At 38.2% G+C, this 21,308-nt stretch overlaps 1 protein-coding gene across 2 annotated transcripts in view; it reads left to right on the forward strand.

Annotated features, from left to right (window-relative positions):
* Positions 1 to 1,885: 1,885 nt before the first annotated feature.
* LOC139561158 (acetylcholinesterase-like) overlaps positions 1,886 to 21,308 on the forward strand; it is a 64,420-nt gene continuing 44,997 nt past the window's right edge. Inside the window, exons 1-8 of one of the 2 annotated variants that reach the window (XM_071378066.1) lie at positions 1,886 to 2,220; positions 10,918 to 11,335; positions 11,679 to 11,783; positions 12,060 to 12,273; positions 12,511 to 12,774; positions 13,139 to 13,321; positions 14,000 to 14,098; positions 14,944 to 15,139. In XM_071378066.1, the coding sequence (XP_071234167.1) occupies positions 11,010 to 11,335; positions 11,679 to 11,783; positions 12,060 to 12,273; positions 12,511 to 12,774; positions 13,139 to 13,321; positions 14,000 to 14,098; positions 14,944 to 15,139 (1,387 nt within the window). In that variant the 5' untranslated portion in view covers positions 1,886 to 2,220; positions 10,918 to 11,009. Of the gene's footprint in view, positions 2,221 to 2,240; positions 2,367 to 10,917; positions 11,336 to 11,678; positions 11,784 to 12,059; positions 12,274 to 12,510; positions 12,775 to 13,138; positions 13,322 to 13,999; positions 14,099 to 14,943; positions 15,140 to 21,308 lie in introns of those variants that run through there. The other variant, XM_071378067.1, reaches the window with a different exon arrangement.

Genomic DNA, 21,308 nt, shown 5'->3' on the forward strand with positions numbered 1-21,308 from the left:
ATGATGATCGTCTAGGTCCAGGTATCTCTCTCTCTACGATCCTTAGTCCTGATCCACTCACTGGTGGATGTACCTCTCTGTCAGACTGGTGTACTGTACTCTACACACACCTGAACTCTACACACACCTCTGGCTCCCCCAGGTCTGAATGGCAGGGTTTAGCCTTGGGGTGTCGTGTCCAGTATGAGTCTGTCTAACCCTTGGACCCATTAATGTGTGTGTGTGTGTGTGCGTGTGCGCGTGTGTGTGTGTGTGTGTTCTGACCTACCTGGGTCACGTAGCCGTTGTCATAAGGCGCGTAAGTGTCATAATTTTGCATAATACTTAATGGATTGGAACCAAAAGACTTGGGACAAGATGGGAAGATACTCAGAGCAATCTTGAACCATAAAATAACAAACACTGTTACCAATGCACACATCATCATCACCTCATTTATGTGATTATTGGGTTTTATGCTCTGACAATGGAGGAGTCAGTGACAGTCAGGCAATGTAACTTGGTTGTGTCTTGTCAATGGTAGCATTGATGCAGGTTATCTGGGCTATTCTATCTTCTAACATGGTACTTATGAAAACACAAATATGAATGATTGAATCGGGAAGGGTGGGACAGTGGTCTATTTTGGTGACATCACCTTCGGATTCTGTGGCAACCGCCACACACACACACGCACGCACACACACACACACACACACACACAAACACACACACACACACACACACACACACACACACACACACACACACACACACACACACACACACACACACACACACACACACACACACACACACACACACACACACACACACCTATTGTGTCTCTTTGTAGACCCTGGTAGGTTTGTGTTTCCAGTAATCATTAAACTAATCCAGTAATAATTTAATGCTAAACCTTTGTGTAGAGTTACTGTATTACCTAACACAGACAACAGGAAATAAAGGCAAGTCATGTCTCTGCCAGTAAATTGTGGTACTACTTCCCTATATAGTTCACCAGTTTTGACCAGAGCATTATGGGCACTGGTCGAAAGCAGTGCACTGGAAAAAGGGTGCCATTTTGGACATAGTCTTTAGTGAGAATGTATGACTCAACAAAAATCTACCTGTATTATAATTGGTTTGAATGTTGAACTTAATAATGTTTTGAGATGCTGTTGTGTATCAAGCTAGCCTACTCTCTGAACCCAAAAGAGCCAAAGTCATGGGTTTGCTGACCAGTTGTTACTCTAGATTTTCCCTTCACTAAGGTGATGTAACGAGCGGCAGCCATTTTGTGCCAGAAAGCACATCACGCTACACTTCACTTTATCTAACATTTATCACACCGGTATGTCAAGGCTTCATTCAGATCGTTCAAGGCAGTTTAATAGGTTTATACTTACTTTTATAATTACTATCTGTCTCTCTGACACTTAAACTGAAGAAGACATTTTTGGTTTAGACCTGGGAACTCAGTGCGTGCGCTGATTCCAGGTGCACCAGACACAAAAAATATGAACTGGAGGAAGGTGGCATCAAGATGTGTGACCTGTTGCCACAAGAAAAGGGCAAACAGTGAAGAACAAACACCATTGTAAATATAACCCATATTTATGTTTATTTATTTTCCCTTTTGTACTTTAACTATTTGCACATTGTTATAGCACTGTTTATAGCCATAATATGACATTTGAAATGTCTCTATTCTTTTGGAACTTTTGTGAGTGTAATGTTTATTGTAAAAAAATATATGTTTATTTCACTTTTGTTTATTATCTATTTCACTTGCTTTGGCAATGTAAACACACGTTTTCCATGCCAATAAATCCCCTTGAATTGAGAGGAGCAGTGGGACTTCTCGCGAGACTTCCTCTGAGTAGCCTACTACTTTTCATTTTTTTCTCATTCGTGGAGCGCTTTATCAGCGGCGGTCTCCCCCGTCGTCCTAGCAGCATAGTAAGGGTCACTACCCCCACTCAATACAGAGAGAGAGAGAGAGACGGGCACATTAAACAAACACCTAGGGCTGACAGAACAGCGAAGACCGTAATTAAACCGCGCGTCTTTGCTCCCCGACTACAAAACCCTCCCTCACCCCCTAACTGTGCTGAGGACACTGGGTTTAACGTCGTCTAAATAGGTTTGACAGTGCGAGGAGGGTCGCTTGTCTCCCAGGGGATCCTGCGAAGCAGCGTCCTTAGCCGGGTTGGACCCACTAGGCTACTAACTAGCCAGGTAAGGTAAAACGCATACCATGAGCCCAGTGGTGCGCTCGGTTCGGCTCGAACTCCGTGCGTGCAGCAGCAGCTGCTGTCTGTCCTTTTATAGACATTTTGCTGGAAATGACACGATCTAGCCTCGCGCCTCTGTCATTCTCGTCGGTGAGTGAAATAGAATTGGAACATTCGAATGTGGGATATTCATTCACCCCGGCAACATGATCATGCAATTGGATATGGTGGGAAAGAGAGCGAGAGAGGTGGGAGGGAGAGAGGGGGTGACTGTGCGTGAGTGTGGTGGGGTATAGCTACTGTGCTGTCGTCGTTCTGTGTGTGACGCGCCTTCCATGGTGAGACCACTGAGCGAGACACGTGTGTTTGTTGGCGTTCCTCTCCTCGCACACATCTGTTTGGTTCATACATTGCCGATGTCTCGTCTGTTGTGTTTGTAATAGATTTTATAGACAGTGGGCGTCGTGTTTGTTACATGAACACTGGATGCGAAACGCAACATACAGGATTATATAGCTAGGCTTATTATTATGTTGCAAATGCAATTGTGTCAAATCGGTGCGTTGAGCAACACGGAATATGTAGGCCAAATCAGTGTTTATTGTAGGCCTGCTATTAATATTACTACTATTATTATTATTAGGCCTATTATCTTTCATTGTCCATTAGCTCATGACTGTCTCCTTCCATGTCTTTCCGTTTAATAGCTTCATTGGGCTTACCATGGCAACCAATTTCATAGTCTAGCCTGATGGCTGTGATCCTGTGCCATGTTGGAAAGATCAGGACAGACAGACATTTCCTGGCCATGTCAGGAATGTCTGATGTATGTTTACCTCTGCTGGCAGTGACATAACACACACACAGCAGCAGGGTAATGTAGCTGGGTTACCAGGACTCTACCTGGAGTGTGTGTGTGTGTGTGTGTGTGTGTGTGTGTGTGTGTGTGTGTGTGTGTGTGTGTGTGTGTGTGTGTGTGTGTGTGTGTGTGTGTGTGTGTGTGTGTGTGTGTGTGTGTGTGTGTTGCTCCTTGATGTTGCATAATGTCTGTCTATGGTGCTACTGTCACAACAAGATGGCTTGGTTTGCTGCTATAACGCCATATCATCTACAGACTATAGGCTATATGTCTAATCTACATGTTACAAGATATAGGCTACTCCATAGAGATAGATTGATAGATAGGCCTAGATTGATGGAAAGATATGTGCTCTATAATTAGATTAAAAGCAGGAGGGTGGCGTCTTGTGAGTGGCGCGTGGGCACACAGAGAGCGAGAGAGAGAGAGAGAGGCACACGTAAAGTCTTTTGACTAAAACAAAGTCTTGTTTACCTCGACTACCACCTGGACGCCTTTACTACGCACACGCCTTCCTACGCACTTCTCAGTAGTTGTTATTATTATCTTATGCAGGTGCATAACAGGCTTTGCAGGCGTGGTTCACTTGCACGCGCCGAATACATTTAATCCATCCGCTGAAAAACCTTTGCCGGCCAACAGATTTTCTCGTGGCGTTTTCAATCAATAGGGTTTTCAACACATTTATCTAAATCCATCCCTTTAAATGTGGTGTACCTTTTTAATTGGAATGTTCTCGACAGACACAAGAACGTATGGAGAGAACGATCAAGAATATTATGGACAATGAAAAAAAGCCATGTAAATACAAGCATATTTGTCTCCTTTTCAGTGATAATTGGTAGATTTAAAAATACTCTGATCTTGTATATTATTTAGGGTTAGGAATGTATTTTTGAATAATAAAAACAACAGGGTTAGAGAGCCTTTATGCACACAATATATTGGCGAATCAAAAATAGTGGTTTGATTCATCCTGAAAGTTGCCAATCGATTGTTCAATCCATGAAATATACAAAACAACAAAAACGAACGTGAACGCTATAAACAACGAGTGCAGACATGCAACATCACATAGACAATAACCCACCAACCAAACTGGAAAATGGCAACCTAAATAGGATCCCCAATCAGAGACAACGATAAACAGCTGCCTCTGATTGGGAACCAATCCAGGCCACCATAGACCTACATAATGCCTAGACTACACACACACACCTAGACTACACACACACATCTAGACATACCAAAACCCTAGACAAGACAAAAACACACATACCACCCTCGTCACACCCTGACCTAACCAAAATAATAAAGAAAACAAAGATAACTAAGGTCAGGGCGTGACAAGTCAAATTTATAATCTAGTAATGGAATGATGCAAAATGTAAGGAAACAAACACTAAAGTGACAGTTATAAATGTAAGGAAACTAACACTAAAGTGAGTTATAAATGTATGGAAACTCACACTAAAGTGACAGTTATAAATGTAAGGAAACTAACACTAAAGTGACAGTTATAAATGTAAGGAAACTAACACTAAAGTGACAGTTATAAATGTAAGGAAACTAACACTAAAGTGACAGTTATAAATGTAAGGAAACTAACACTAAAGTGAGTTATAAATGTATGGAAACTCACACTAAAGTGACAGTTATAAATGTAAGGAAACTAACACTAAAGTGAGTTATAAATGTATGGAAACTCACACTAAAGTGACAGTTATAAATGTAAGGAAACTAACACTAAAGTGACAGTTATAAATGTAAGGAAACTAACACTAAAGTGACAATTATAATTGTGAGGAAACTAACACTAAAGTGACAGTTATAGATGTATGGAAACTAACACTAAAGTGACAGTTATAAATGTAAGGAAACTAACACTAAAGTGACAGTTATAAATGTGAGGAAACTAACACTAAAGTGACAGTTATAAATGTGAGGAAACTAACACTAAAGTGACAGTTATAAATGTAAGGAAACTAACACTAAAGTGAGTTATAAATGTATGGAAACAAACACTAAAGTGACAGTTATAAATGTAAGGAAACTAACACTAAAGTGAGTTATAAATGTAAGGAAACTAACACTAAAGTGAGTTATAAATGTATGGAAACAAACACTAAAGTGACAGTTATAAATGTAAGGAAACTAACACTAAAGTGAGTTATAAATGTAAGGAAACTAACACTAAAGTGACAGTTATAAATGTAAGGAAACTAACACTAAAGTGACAGTTATAAATGTGAGGAAACTCACACTAAAGTGACAGTTATAAATGTAAGGAAACTAACACTAAAGTGACAGTTATAAATGTAAGGAAACTAACACTAAAGTGACAGTTATAATTGTGAGGAAACTAACACTAAAGTGACAGTTATAGATGTATGGAAACTAACACTAAAGTGACAGTTATAAATGTAAGGAAACTAACACTAAAGTGACAGTTATAAATGTGAGGAAACTAACACTAAAGTGACAGTTATAAATGTAAGGAAACTAACACTAAAGTGACAGTTATAAATGTAAGGAAACTAACACTAAAGTGACAGTTATAAATGTGAGGAAACTAACACTAAAGTGACAGTTATAAATGTAAGGAAACTAACACTAAAGTGACAGTTATAAATGTAAGGAAACTAACACTAAAGTGACAGTTATAAATGTATGGATCTAACACTAAAGTGACAGTTATAAATGTATGGATCTAACACTAAAGTGACAGTTATAAATGTAAGGAAAATAACACTAAAGTGACAGTTATAAATGTAAGGAAACTAAGACTAAAGTGACAGTTATAAATGTATGGATCTAACACTAAAGTGACAGTTATAAATGTAAGGAAAATAACACTAAAGTGACAGTTATAAATGTATGGATCTAACACTAAAGTGATAGTTATAAATGTAAGGAAACTAACACTAAAGTGACAGTTATAAATGTATGGAAACTAACACTAAAGTGACAGTTATAAATGTATGGATCTAACACTAAAGTGACAGTTATAAATGTAAGGAAACTAACAGTAAAGTGACAGTTATAAATGTAAGGAAACTAACACTAAAGTGACAGTTATAATTGTGAGGAAACTAACACTAATGTGACAGTTATAAATGTATGGATCTAACACTAAAGTGACAGTTATAAATGTATGGATCTAACACTAAAGTGACAGTTATAGATGTATGGAAACTAACACTAAAGTGACAGTTATAAATGTAAGGAAACTAACACTAAAGTGACAGTTATAAATGTAAGGAAACTAACACTAAAGTGACAGTTATAAATGTAAGGAAACTAACACTAAAGTGACAGTTATAAATGTATGGATCTAACACTAAAGTGACAGTTATAAATGTAAGGAAACTAACACTAAAGTGACAGTTATAAATGTAAGGAAACTAACACTAAAGTGACAGTTATAAATGTAAGGAAACTAACACTAAAGTGACAGTTATAAATGTAAGGAAACTAACACTTAAGTGACAGTTATAAATGTAAGGAAACTAACACTAAAGTGACAGTTATAAATGTATGGATCTAACACTAAAGTGACAGTTATAAATGTAAGGAAACTAACACTAAAGTGACAGTTATAAATGTGAGGAAACTAACACTAAAGTGACAGTTATAAATGTAAGGAAACTAACACTAAAGTGACAGTTATAAATGTAAGGAAACTAACACTAAAGTGACAGTTATAAATGTGAGGAAACTAACACTAAAGTGACAGTTATAAATGTAAGGAAACTAACACTAAAGTGACAGTTATAAATGTAAGGAAACTAACACTAAAGTGACAGTTATAAATGTATGGATCTAACACTAAAGTGACAGTTATAAATGTAAGGAAACTAACACTAAAGTGACAGTTATAAATGTAAGGAAACTAACACTAAAGTGACAGTTATAAATGTAAGGAAACTAACACTAAAGTGACAGTTATAAATGTAAGGAAACTAACACTAAAGTGACAGTTATAAATGTAAGGAAACTAACACTAAAGTGACAGTTATAAATGTAAGGAAACTAACACTAAAGTGACAGTTATAAATGTAAGGAAACTAACACTAAAGTGACAGTTATAAATGTAAGGAAACTAACACTAAAGTGACAGTTATAAATGTAAGGAAACTAACACTAAAGTGACAGTTATAAATGTAAGGAAACTAACACTAAAGTGACAGTTATAAATGTAAGGAAACTAACACTAAAGTGACAGTTATAAATGTGAGGAAACTAACACTAAAGTGACAGTTATAAATGTAAGGAAACTAACACTAAAGTGACAGTTATAAATGTAAGGAAACTAACACTAAAGTGACAGTTATAAATGTAAGGAAACTAACACTAAAGTGACAGCTATAATTGTGAGGAAACTAACACTAAAGTGACAGTTATAAATGTAAGGAAAGTAACACTAAAGTGACAGTTATAAATGTAAGGAAACTAACACTAAAGTGACAGTTATAAATGTAAGGAAACTAATACTAAAGTGACAGTTATAAATGTGAGGAAACTAACACTAAAGTGACAGTTATAAATGTAAGGAAACTAACACTAAAGTGACAGTTATAAATGTAAGGAAACTAACACTAAAGTGACAGTTATAATTGTGAGGAAACTAACACTAAAGTGACAGTTATAAATGTATGGATCTAACACTAAAGTGACAGTTATAAATGTATGGATCTAACACTAAAGTGACAGTTATAGATGTATGGAAACTAACACTAAAGTGACAGTTATAAATGTAAGGAAACTAACACTAAAGTGACAGTTATAAATGTAAGGAAACTAACACTAAAGTGACAGTTATAAATGTAAGGAAACTAACACTAAAGTGACAGTTATAAATGTATGGATCTAACACTAAAGTGACAGTTATAAATGTAAGGAAACTAACACTAAAGTGACAGTTATAAACGTAAGGAAACTAACACTAAAGTGACAGTTATAAATGTAAGGAAACTAACACTAAAGTGACAGTTATAAATGTAAGGAAACTAACACTAAAGTGACAGTTATAAATGTAAGGAAACTAACACTAAAGTGACAGTTATAAATGTAAGGAAACTAACACTAAAGTGACAGTTATAAATGTAAGGAAACTAACACTTAAGTGACAGTTATAAATGTAAGGAAACTAACACTAAAGTGACAGTTATAAATGTAAGGAAACTAACACTAAAGTGACAGTTATAAATGTAAGGAAACTAACACTAAAGTGACAGTTATAAATGTAAGGAAACTAACACTAAAGTGACAGTTATAAATGTGAGGAAACTAACACTAAAGTGACAGTTATAAATGTAAGGAAACTAACACTAAAGTGACAGTTATAAATGTAAGGAAACTAACACTAAAGTGACAGTTATAAATGTGAGGAAACTAACACTAAAGTGACAGTTATAATTGTGAGGAAACTAACACTAAAGTGACAGTTATAAATGTAAGGAAACTAACACTAAAGTGACAGTTATAAATGTAAGGAAACTAACACTAAAGTGACAGTTATAAATGTAAGGAAACTAACACTAAAGTGACAGTTATAAATGTGAGGAAACTAACACTAAAGTGACAGTTATAATTGTGAGGAAACTAACACTAAAGTGACAGTTATAAATGTAAGGAAACTAACACTAAAGTGACAGTTATAAATGTGAGGAAACTAACACTAAAGTGACAGTTATAAATGTGAGGAAACTAACACTAAAGTGACAGTTATAATTGTGAGGAAACTAACACTAAAGTGACAGTTATAAATGTATGGAAACTAACACTAAAGTGACAGTTATAATTGTAAGGAAACTAACACTAAAGTGACAGTTATAAATGTAAGGAAACTAACACTAAAGTGACAGTTATAATTGTGAGGAAACTAACACTAAAGTGACAGTTATAAATGTAAGGAAACTAACACTAAAGTGACAGTTATAAATGTATGGAAACTAACACTAAAGTGACAGTTATAATTGTGAGGAAACTAACACTAAAGTGACAGTTATAAATGTAAGGAAACTAACACTAAAGTGACAGTTATAAATGTAAGGAAACTAACACTAAAGTGACAGTTATAAATGTATGGATCTAACACTAAAGTGACAGTTATAAATGTGAGGAAACTAACACTAAAGTGACAGTTATAAATGTAAGGAAACTAACACTAAAGTGACAGTTATAAATGTAAGGAAACTAACACTAAAGTGACAGTTATAAATGTAAGGAAACTAACACTAAAGTGACAGTTATAAATGTGAGGAAACTAACACTAAAGTGACAGTTATAAATGTAAGGAAACTAACACTAAAGTGACAGTTATAAATGTATGGATCTAACACTAAAGTGACAGTTATAAATGTAAGGAAACTAACACTAAAGTGACAGTTATAAATGTATGGAAACTAACACTAAAGTGACAGTTATAAATGTGAGGAAACTAACACTAAAGTGACAGTTATAAATGTATGGAAACTAACACTAAAGTGACAGTTATAAATGTAAGGAAACTAACACTAAAGTGACAGTTATAAATGTATGGAAACTAACACTAAAGTGACAGTTATAAATGTAAGGAAACTAACACTAAAGTGACAGTTATAAATGTAAGGAAACTAACAGTAAAGTGACAGTTATAAATGTAAGGAAACTAACACTAAAAGTGACAGTTATAATTGTGAGGAAACTAACACTAATGTGACAGTTATAAATGTATGGAAACTAACACTAATGTGACAGTTATAAATGTATGGATCTAACACTAAAGTGACAGTTATAAATGTATGGATCTAACACTAAAGTGACAGTTATAAATGTATGGATCTAACACTAAAGTGACAGTTATAAATGTATGGATCTAACACTAAAGTGACAGTTATAAATGTATTGATCTAACACTAAAGTGACAGTTATAAATGTAAGGAAACTAACACTAAAGTGACAGTTATAAATGTAAGGAAACTAACACTAAAGTGACAGTTATAAATGTATGGATCTAACACTAAAGTGACAGTTATAAATGTATGGATCTAACACTAAAGTGACAGTTATAAATGTATGGAAACTAACACTAATGGGACAGTTATAAATGTATGGATCTAACACTAAAGTGACAGTTATAAATGTATGGATCTAACACTAAAGTGACAGTTATAAATGTATGGATCTAACACTAAAGTGACAGTTATAAATGTAAGGAAACTAACACTAAAGTGACAGTTATAAATGTAAGGAAACTAACACTAAAGTGACAGTTATAAATGTATGGAAACTAACACTAAAGTGACAGTTATAAATGTATGGATCTAACACTAAAGTGACAGTTATAGATGTAAGGAAACTAACACTAAAGTGACAGTTATAAATGTAAGGAAACTAACACTAAAGTGACAGTTATAATTGTGAGGAAACTAACACTAAAGTGACAGTTATAAATGTATGGAAACTAACACTAAAGTGACAATTATAAATGTATGGAAATTATGACAATTATAAATGTAAATGTATCCCAAACTAATTATGTTGCTATGGCAACCATACATCGCAAAACCTGAACAACAACCTACAACTTCACGTGTGTGTGTTTAGAGATCCTTGCGGCCGTATCAGCTGAGTTGGTCTGATTAATTTGACTCCTATAGTGTCATGTTTTCCTTCAATATTGAATATTGCTTTAAGTTATTTCCTTTCCCTTGTCTTTTTAAAGCCGACCTCACGCAGTCGCTTAGTAAATCCCTATCAAGCCCCTGTCTTTTTCCAAGCCTCCCTCTCTCTCTTTTTCCAAATATCTATATTTATCTTTCATTATTTCTTCCTCTTTTTCTCTTTCTCTTTATCTAGATCTGAGGGACTCCAGACAGAACAGAGTCCACAAACTTCTGACTACCTGAAACCAGAACCAGGAAGTAAACAACACAGAAAACAACAACATCATGAAGACCTCCATCGTCTTCCTCCTCCTCTCGCTCCTCGCCTCACTCTCTTGTTCCCAGAGCGACTCTCCGGAACTCATCGTGACAACGCGGGCAGGAAGCTTACGCGGCATCCGCCTACCGACGCCCGACAGGAGTCACGTGACTGCTTTCCTCGGCATCCCATTCGCCGAGCCCCCGCTGGGCAAGAAGCGCTTCCGTAAGGCGGAGCCCAAGAAGCCGTGGTCGGGAGTGTTCGACGCTAGCTCCTACCCCAACGCCTGCTATCAGTTCATTGACACCTCTTTCCCCGGGTTCCAAGGATCTGAGATGTGGAACCCGAACAGGTTTACATTTACTTTTACATTTTCCAGGGTTCTGAGATGTGGAACCCTAACTGGTTGATTGTTTAAGACATCCTCTTTGTGCGTCCCTTAATGCACTATATTCCCTATTTAGTGCACTACTTTTGACTAGGGCTCTTAGGACTCTGGTCAAAAGTAGTGCACTATGTAGGAAACGGGGCCATTTGGTTTTCATGTTATTTATTCTCTTTTACTTCCTTTCATTATTTTACTGTAAAGTGTGTTTTGTGATTTTCAATGGATTTTAAATAATACCAGTTGTGATGGTAGCTAGCAAGGCCACAATGTTCACTAAATCCAGTTTGATTTGATCTTATTCCAACAGGGAGATGAGTGAGGACTGCCTATACCTCAATGTCTGGGTCCCAACCTCCCCCAGACCTCACAACCTCACCGTAATGGTGTGGATCTACGGTGGAGGCTTCTACAGGTAGGTAGCCCAGTGGGCTAAGCAGATGGCCCTGCAACTGGAGGGTTTGATCTGGCAACTACAGGGCTTCTGAGTTCACATCCTAACAACAATCCCTTAACTACAATTGTGCCCTTGTGCAAGGCACAACATGCTCTCCATCCAGGGGTGCTTGGTGTGTGTGATATCTGATTGATAAATGAACAAAAGACAACGTGCTCTCTATCCAGAGACAAGTTCCATTGTTCCATGTAACATATGGGCAATAATGGTATATTGTTTTGTATTGTTCTATAGTGGCTCCTCGTCCCTGGATGTGTATGATGGACGTTACCTGGCCCACTCTGAGAAGGTGGTGGTGGTGTCCATGAACTACCGTGTCGGGGCCTTTGGTTTCCTGGCTCTTCCTGGCTCTTCGGAGGCCCCTGGGAATGTGGGGCTCCTAGACCAACGCATGGCCCTCCAGTGGGTCCAGGATAACATACATATGTTTGGGGGCAACCACAAGCAGGTAATGATAACAAAGAGTTTGTGTGTGTGTGTGTGTGTGTGTGTGTGTGTGTGTGTGTGTGTGTGTGTGTGTGTGTGTGTGTGTGTGTGTGTGTGTGTGTGTGTGTGTGTGTGTGTGTGTGTGTGTGTGTGTGTGTGTGTGTGTGTGTGTGTGTGTGTGTGTGCGTTCATGCCTGCGTGCTTGGGAGATGTTCTCTACAAATTCAATATTAATATTATGAACTACTACTACTCGTAGGTGACCATATTTGGGGAGAGTGCAGGAGCGGTCTCTGTAGGTATACACCTCCTGTCCCCAGACAGCCGCCCCACCTTCACCCGAGCCATCCTCCAGAGTGGAGTCCCTAACTGTCCGTGGGCCACTGTTACGCCCGCTGAAGCCCAGCGGAGAGCTGCCATGTTGGGGAAACTGGTGGGCTGTCCCTCTGGGGGTAACGACACAGAGCTGGTGGACTGTCTCCGTAACAAGCCCCCCCAGGACCTCATCGACCAGGAGTGGCAGGTCATTTACGTTGACGTTTTACGTACATTTTTACATCTTACGGAAAGTTTGAAATTCATGTTTACCTTTTTATATTTCCGTTTTATGCAAAGCTTAACATTTTGTATAAAGCTTTGCATTTATGTTTACCTTTATGTGTATATATGTTTATTTTACTTTAAAATGTTTGTTTATGTGTGCATTTACACTTAATTTTACATTTATATTTTACATATGTGAGGAATTTGTTCTAAATTAGACTAAATAGAGAAATAAACAGTCGAGGTTTTGTGTTGACATTTATATTTGATCATGAACAAGTAGTACAGTTCTAGTGAATAGGGTCCCTATGGTTTATTTGATATTATTTACCTTTTTTTCCCAGGTCATGCCATGGTCGGCCATCTTCCGTTTCTCCTTCGTGCCGGTCATCGATGGCGTGGTCCTTCCTGACAACCCAGAGGCCATGTTGTCATCAGGCAACATCAAAGACACCCAAATCTTGCTGGGAGTCAACCAGGACGAGGGCTCCTTCTTCCTCCTCTACGGAGCCCCCGGCTTCAGCAAGGTGTGTGTGTGTGTGTGTGTGTGTGTGTGTGTGTGTGTGTGTGTGTGTGTGTGTGTGTGTGTGTGTGTGTGTGTGTGTGTGTGTGTGTGTGTGTGTGTGTGTGTGTGTGTGTGTGTGTGTTAGGGCCATGACGATACCAGTATCTCGATATTCCTTAGTATCGTTTCAAGGAACAAAACACGAAGCGGATTTCACTTCTTTAGGAAAACAGCCCTAATGTTGGAAACAACCATCATTATGTTGTCATCCAGAGTCGCATGTATTTATTTTCCAAGCTATATGTTACATACAGAACAACATACATACAATATGTTACATACAGAACAATATACATACATACAATATGTTACATACAGAACCATATACATACATACAATATGTTACATACAGAACAATATACATACATACAATATGTTACATACAGAACAATATACATACATACAATATGTTATATACAGAACAATATACATACATACAATATGTTATATACATACATACAATATGTTATATACAGAAGATTTATAGGACCAAAGAGTTTGATCTGCTTCATGTTTTCATTTTTGCCATGGAACAAATATTTTGATGCTGGTATCGTCACAGCCCTAGTGTGTGTGTGTGTGTGTGCGTTCCAATGACACTAATGCAATTACACCCTAATATTTCATTGGCCCTCCATAGGACAACGAGTCATTGATCTCCCGTGAGGACTTCCTGGAGAGCGTGAAGCTGAGTGTCCCGCACGCCAACGAAATCGGCCAGGAGGCTGTGGTGCTGCAGGTAGGTGGACCAGCAGGATAAGGAGGTGGACCTGTAGCCAAAAGGTTGCTGGTTGGAAACCCAGGTTAAGCCGTGCTCTGAAAAAAAGCGGTAATTGATCTGGCACCTTGAGGGTTGCTGGATGTATGTGATTAGTGAATTAAGTAGTCTAATAAAGTTGCTTTGTATGAAGGTCCCCGGTTTGAATACCAGTCTAATAAAGTTGCTTTGTATGAAGGTCCCCGGTTTGAATACCAGTCTAATAAAGTTGCTTTGTATGAAGGTCCCCGGTTTGAATACCAGTCTAATAAAGTTGCTTTGTATGAAGGTCCCCGGTTTGAATACCAGTCTAATAAAGTTGCTTTGTATGAAGGTCCCCGGTTTGAATACCAGTCTAATAAAGTTGCTTTGTATGAAGGTCCCTGGTTTGAATACCAGTCTAATAAAGTTGCTTTGTATGAAGGTCCCCGGTTTGAATACCAGTCTAATAAAGTTGCTTTGTATGAAGGTCCCCGGTTTGAATACCAGTCTAATAAAGTTGCTTTGTATGAAGGTCCCCGGTTTGAATACCAGTCTAATAAAGTTGCTTTGTATGAAGGTCCCCGGTTTGAATACCAGTCTAATAAAGTTGCTTTGTATGAAGGTCCCTGGTTTGAATACCAGTCTAATAAAGTTGCTTTGTATGAAGGTCCCTGGTTTGAATACCAGTCTAATAAAGTTGCTTTGTATGAAGGTCCCCGGTTTGAATACCAGTCTAATAAAGTTGTGTTGTATGAAGGTCCCCGGTTTGAATACCAGTCTAATAAAGTTGCTTTGTATGAAGGTCCCCGCTTTGAGTACCAGTCTAATAAAGTTTTGTGTTACAGTACACTGACTGGTTCGATGAGAACAATGGGGTGAAGAACCGAGACTCCCTGGATGACGTGGTCGGAGACCATAATGTCATCTGCCCTCTGCAGCACTTTGCCAGGACCTACTCCCAGCTCCACTCTAACCTGGGTGCCAACAATGGACAACAGGCGGGCAACGCTGGGGCCATGACCAAGGACGGGAACTCACAAAGTAAGAATTGTTCATGAATGTTTTTTCAAATATGTTATTTAATGTCTGGTTGGTTTTTAAAGTAACTGTTCAGTGAAAATCTTACTTTTAAAAGTTCAAATTCTGTTAACTCATACCCAAATAATGTCGTTGGCTCATCCTATAGTCCTATTTCTGGCAAAGCAAAAATGTGAGAATTTTTGAATTTTTTTGAACCCTCAACTACTCGCATTAATATTTTTGATACCGGCTTGATTTAAGGTGACCACGCCCCCGAGTACAGTAATCCCATGTAATTAGACTAGATTTGGCGTCATCCTAAGCAAACCACTGACACTTTTATGTCATTTCAATAAACGTTTTCAGCAGCGTCACACGTTGTTATTCACATACTTGACTGTCACAACAACAAATTATTTGCATGATACGTATGCTGCCACTCTGTGTTACTGACAGTAAAGCTGTCACATTATACTGACCTGTTAACACTGACAGTAAAGCTGTCGTATTATACTGACCTGCTAACACTGACAGTAAAGCTGTGGTATTATACTGACCTGTTAACACTGACAGTAAAGCTGTCACATTATACTGACCTGTTAACACTGACAGTAAAGCTGTCACATTATACTGACCTGCTAACACTGACAGTAAAGCTGTCACATTATACTGACCTGTTAACACTGACAGTAAAGCTGTCACATTATACTGGCCTGCTAACACTGACAGTAAAGCTGTCACATTATACTGACCTGCTAACACTGACAGTAAAGCTGTCACATTATACTGACCTGTTAACACTGACAGTAAAGCTGTCACATTATACTGACCTGCTAACACTGACAGTAAAGCTGTCACATTATACTGACCTGTTAACACTGACAGTAAAGCTGTGGTTTTATACTGACCTGTTAACACTGACAGTAAAGCTGTCACATTATACTGACCTGCTAACACTGACAGTAAAGCTGTCACATTATACTGACCTGCTAACACTGACAGTAAAGCTGTCACATTATACTGACCTGTTAACACTGACAGTAAAGCTGTCACATTATACTGACCTGCTAACACTGACAGTAAAGCTGTGGTATTATACTGACCTGTTAACACTGACAGTAAAGCTGTCACATTATACTGACCTGCTAACACTGACAGTAAAGCAGTAAAGTAAAACATTATACTGACCTGCTAACACTGACAGTAAAGCTGTCACATTATACTGACCTGCTAACACTGACAGTAAAGCTGTCACATTATACTGACCTGTTAACACTGACAGTAAAGCTGTCACATTATACTGACCTGCTAACACTGACAGTAAAGCTGTCACATTATACTGACCTGTTAACACTGACAGTAAAGCTGTGGTATTATACTGACCTGTTAACACTGACAGTAAAGCTGTCACATTATACTGGCCTGCTAACACTGACAGTAAAGCTGTCACATTATACTGACCTGCTAACACTGACAGTAAAGCTGTCACATTATACTGACCTGTTAACACTGACAGTAAAGCTGTCACATTATACTGACCTGCTAACACTGACAGTAAAGCTGTCACATTATACTGACCTGTTAACACTGACAGTAAAGCTGTCACATTATACTGACCTGCTAACACTGACAGTAAAGCTGTCACATTATACTGACCTGTTAACACTGACAGTAAAGCTGTCACATTATACTGACCTGTTAACACTGACAGTAAAGCTGTCACATTATACTGACCTGCTAACACTGACAGTAAAGCTGTGGTTTTATACTGACCTGTTAACACTGACAGTAAAGCTGTCACATTATACTGACCTGCTAACACTGACAGTAAAGCTGTGGTTTTATACTGACCTGTTAACACTGACAGTAAAGCTGTCACATTATACTGACCTGCTAACATTGACAGTAAAGCTGTCACATTATACTGACCTGCTAACACTGACAGTAAAGCTGTCACATTATACTGACCTGTTAACACTGACAGTAAAGCTGTCACATTATACTGACCTGTTAACACTGACAGTAAAGCTGTCACATTATACTGACCTGCTAACACTGACAGTAAAGCTGTCACATTATACTGACCTGTTAACACTGACAGTAAAGCTGTGGTATTATACTGACCTGCTAACATTGACAGTAAAGCTGTCACATTATACTGACCTGTTAACACTGACAGTAAAGCTGTGGTATTATACTGACCTGTTAACACTGACAGTAAAGCTGTCACATTATACTGACCTGTTAACACTGACAGTAAAGCTGTCACATTATACTGACCTGTTAACACTGACAGTAAAGCTGTCACATTATACTGGCTTGCTAACACTGACAGTAAAGCTGTCACATTATACTGACCTGCTAACACTGACAGTAAAGCTGTCACATTATACTGACCTGTTAACACTGACAGTAAAGCTGTCACATTATACTGGCTTGCTAACACTGACAGTAAAGCTGTCACATTATACTGACCTGCTAACACTGACAGTAAAGCTGTCACATTATACTGACCTGTTAACACTGACAGTAAAGCTGTCACATTATACTGACCTGTTAACACTGACAGTAAAGCTGTCACATTATACTGGCCTGCTAACACTGACAGTAAAGCTGTCACATTATACTGGCTTGCTAACACTGACAGTAAAGCTGTGGTATTATACTGACCTGTTAACATTGACAGTAAAGCTGTCACATTATACTGACCTGTTAACACTGACAGTAAAGCTGTGGTATTATACTGACCTGTTAACACTGACAGTAACGCTGTCACATTATACTGACCTGTTAACACTGACAGTAAAGCTGTCACATTATACTGACCTGTTAACACTGACAGTAAAGCTGTCACATTATACTGGCTTGCTAACACTGACAGTAAAGCTGTCACATTATACTGACCTGTTAACACTGACAGTAAAGCTGTCACATTATACTGACCTGTTAACACTGACAGTAAAGCTGTCACATTATACTGACCTGCTAACACTGACAGTAAAGCTGTCACATTATACTGACCTGTTAACACTGACAGTAAAGCTGTGGTATTATACTGACCTGCTAACATTGACAGTAAAGCTGTCACATTATACTGACCTGTTAACACTGACAGTAAAGCTGTGGTATTATACTGACCTGTTAACACTGACAGTAAAGCTGTCACATTATACTGACCTGTTAACACTGACAGTAAAGCTGTCACATTATACTGACCTGTTAACACTGACAGTAAAGCTGTCACATTATACTGGCTTGCTAACACTGACAGTAAAGCTGTCACATTATACTGACCTGTTAACACTGACAGTAAAGCTGTCACATTATACTGACCTGCTAACACTGACAGTAAAGCTGTGGTTTTATACTGACCTGTTAACACTGACAGTAAAGCTGTCACATTATACTGACCTGCTAACATTGACAGTAAAGCTGTCACATTATACTGACCTGCTAACACTGACAGTAAAGCTGTCACATTATACTGACCTGTTAACACTGACAGTAAAGCTGTCACATTATACTGACCTGTTAACACTGACAGTAAAGCTGTCACATTATACTGACCTGCTAACACTGACAGTAAAGCTGTCACATTATACTGACCTGTTAACACTGACAGTAAAGCTGTGGTATTATACTGACCTGCTAACATTGACAGTAAAGCTGTCACATTATACTGACCTGTTAACACTGACAGTAAAGCTGTGGTATTATACTGACCTGTTAACACTGACAGTAAAGCTGTCACATTATACTGACCTGTTAACACTGACAGTAAAGCTGTCACATTATACTGACCTGTTAACACTGACAGTAAAGCTGTCACATTATACTGGCTTGCTAACACTGACAGTAAAGCTGTCACATTATACTGACCTGCTAACACTGACAGTAAAGCTGTCACATTATACTGACCTGTTAACACTGACAGTAAAGCTGTCACATTATACTGGCTTGCTAACACTGACAGTAAAGCTGTCACATTATACTGACCTGCTAACACTGACAGTAAAGCTGTCACATTATACTGACCTGTTAACACTGACAGTAAAGCTGTCACATTATACTGACCTGTTAACACTGACAGTAAAGCTGTCACATTATACTGGCCTGCTAACACTGACAGTAAAGCTGTCACATTATACTGACCTGTTAACACTGACAGTAAAGCTGTCACATTATACTGACCTGTTAACACTGACAGTAAAGCTGTCACATTATACTGGCTTGCTAACACTGACAGTAAAGCTGTGGTATTATACTGACCTGTTAACATTGACAGTAAAGCTGTCACATTATACTGACCTGTTAACACTGACAGTAAAGCTGTGGTATTATACTGACCTGTTAACACTGACAGTAAAGCTGTCACATTATACTGACCTGTTAACACTGACAGTAAAGCTGTCACATTATACTGACCTGTTAACACTGACAGTAAAGCTGTCACATTATACTGGCTTGCTAACACTGACAGTAAAGCTGTCACATTATACTGACCTGTTAACACTGACAGTAAAGCTGTCACATTATACTGACCTGTTAACACTGACAGTAAAGCTGTCACATTATACTGACCTGTTAACACTGACAGTAAAGCTGTCACATTATACTGGCTTGCTAACACTGACAGTAAAGCTGTCACATTATACTGACCTGTTAACACTGACAGTAAAGCTGTCACATTATACTGACCTGCTAACACTGACAGTAAAGCTGTCACATTATACTGACCTGCTAACACTGACAGTAAAGCTGTCACATTATACTGACCTGCTAACACTGACAGTAAAGCTGTCACATTATACTGACCTGTTAACACTGACAGTAAAGCTGTCACATTATACTGACCTGTTAACACTGACAGTAAAGCTGTCACATTATACTGACCTGTTAACACTGACAGTAAAGCTGTCACATTATACTGACCTGCTAACACTGACAGTAAAGCTGTGGTTTTATACTGACCTGTTAACACTGACAGTAAAGCTGTCACATTATACTGACCTGCTAACATTGACAGTAAAGCTGTCACATTATACTGACCTGTTAACACTGACAGTAAAGCTGTCACATTATACTGACCTGCTAACACTGACAGTAAAGCTGTCACATTATACTGACCTGTTAACACTGACAGTAAAGCTGTCACATTATACTGACCTGCTAACACTGACAGCAAAGCTGTGGTATTATACTGACCTGTTAACACTTACAGTAAAGCTGTCACATTATACTGACCTGCTAACACTGACAGTAAAGCAGTAAAGTAAAACATTATACTGACCTGCTAACACTGACAGTAAAGCTGTCACATTATACTGACCTGCTAACACTGACAGTAAAGCTGTCACATTATACTGACCTGTTAACACTGACAGTAAAGCTGTGGTATTATACTGACCTGTTAACACTGACAGTAAAGCTGTCACATTATACTGACCTGTTAACACTGACAGTAAAGCTGTCACATTATACTGACCTGCTAACACTGACAGTAAAGCTGTCACATTATACTGACCTGTTAACACTGACAGTAAAGCTGTGGTATTATACTGACCTGTTAACACTGACAGTAAAGCTGTCACATTATACTGACCTGCTAACACTGACAGTAAAGCTGTCACATTATACTGACCTGTTAACACTGACAGTAAAGCTGTGGTATTATACTGACCTGTTAACACTGACAGTAAAGCTGTGGTATTATACTGACCTGTTAACACTGACAGTAAAGCTGTCACATTATACTGACCTGTTAACACTGACAGTAAAGCTGTCACATTATACTGACCTGCTAACACTGACAGTAAAGCTGTCACATTATACTGACCTGCTAACACTGACAGTAAAGCTGTCACATTATACTGACCTGTTAACACTGACAGTAAAGCTGTCACATTATACTGACCTGTTAACACTGACAGTAAAGCTGTCACATTATACTGACCTGCTAACACTGACAGTAAAGCTGTCACATTATACTGACCTGTTAACACTGACAGTAAAGCTGTCACATTATACTGACCTGTTAACACTGACAGTAAAGCTGTCACATTATACTGACCTGTTAACACTGACAGTAAAGCTGTCACATTATACTGACCTGCTAACACTGACAGTAAAGCTGTGGTATTATACTGACCTGTTAACACTGACAGTAAAGCTGTCACATTATACTGACCTG

The sequence above is a fragment of the Salvelinus alpinus genome, chromosome 31, assembly GCF_045679555.1.
Source record: "Salvelinus alpinus chromosome 31, SLU_Salpinus.1, whole genome shotgun sequence".
In the NCBI taxonomy this organism is placed as follows: domain Eukaryota; kingdom Metazoa; phylum Chordata; class Actinopteri; order Salmoniformes; family Salmonidae; genus Salvelinus; species Salvelinus alpinus.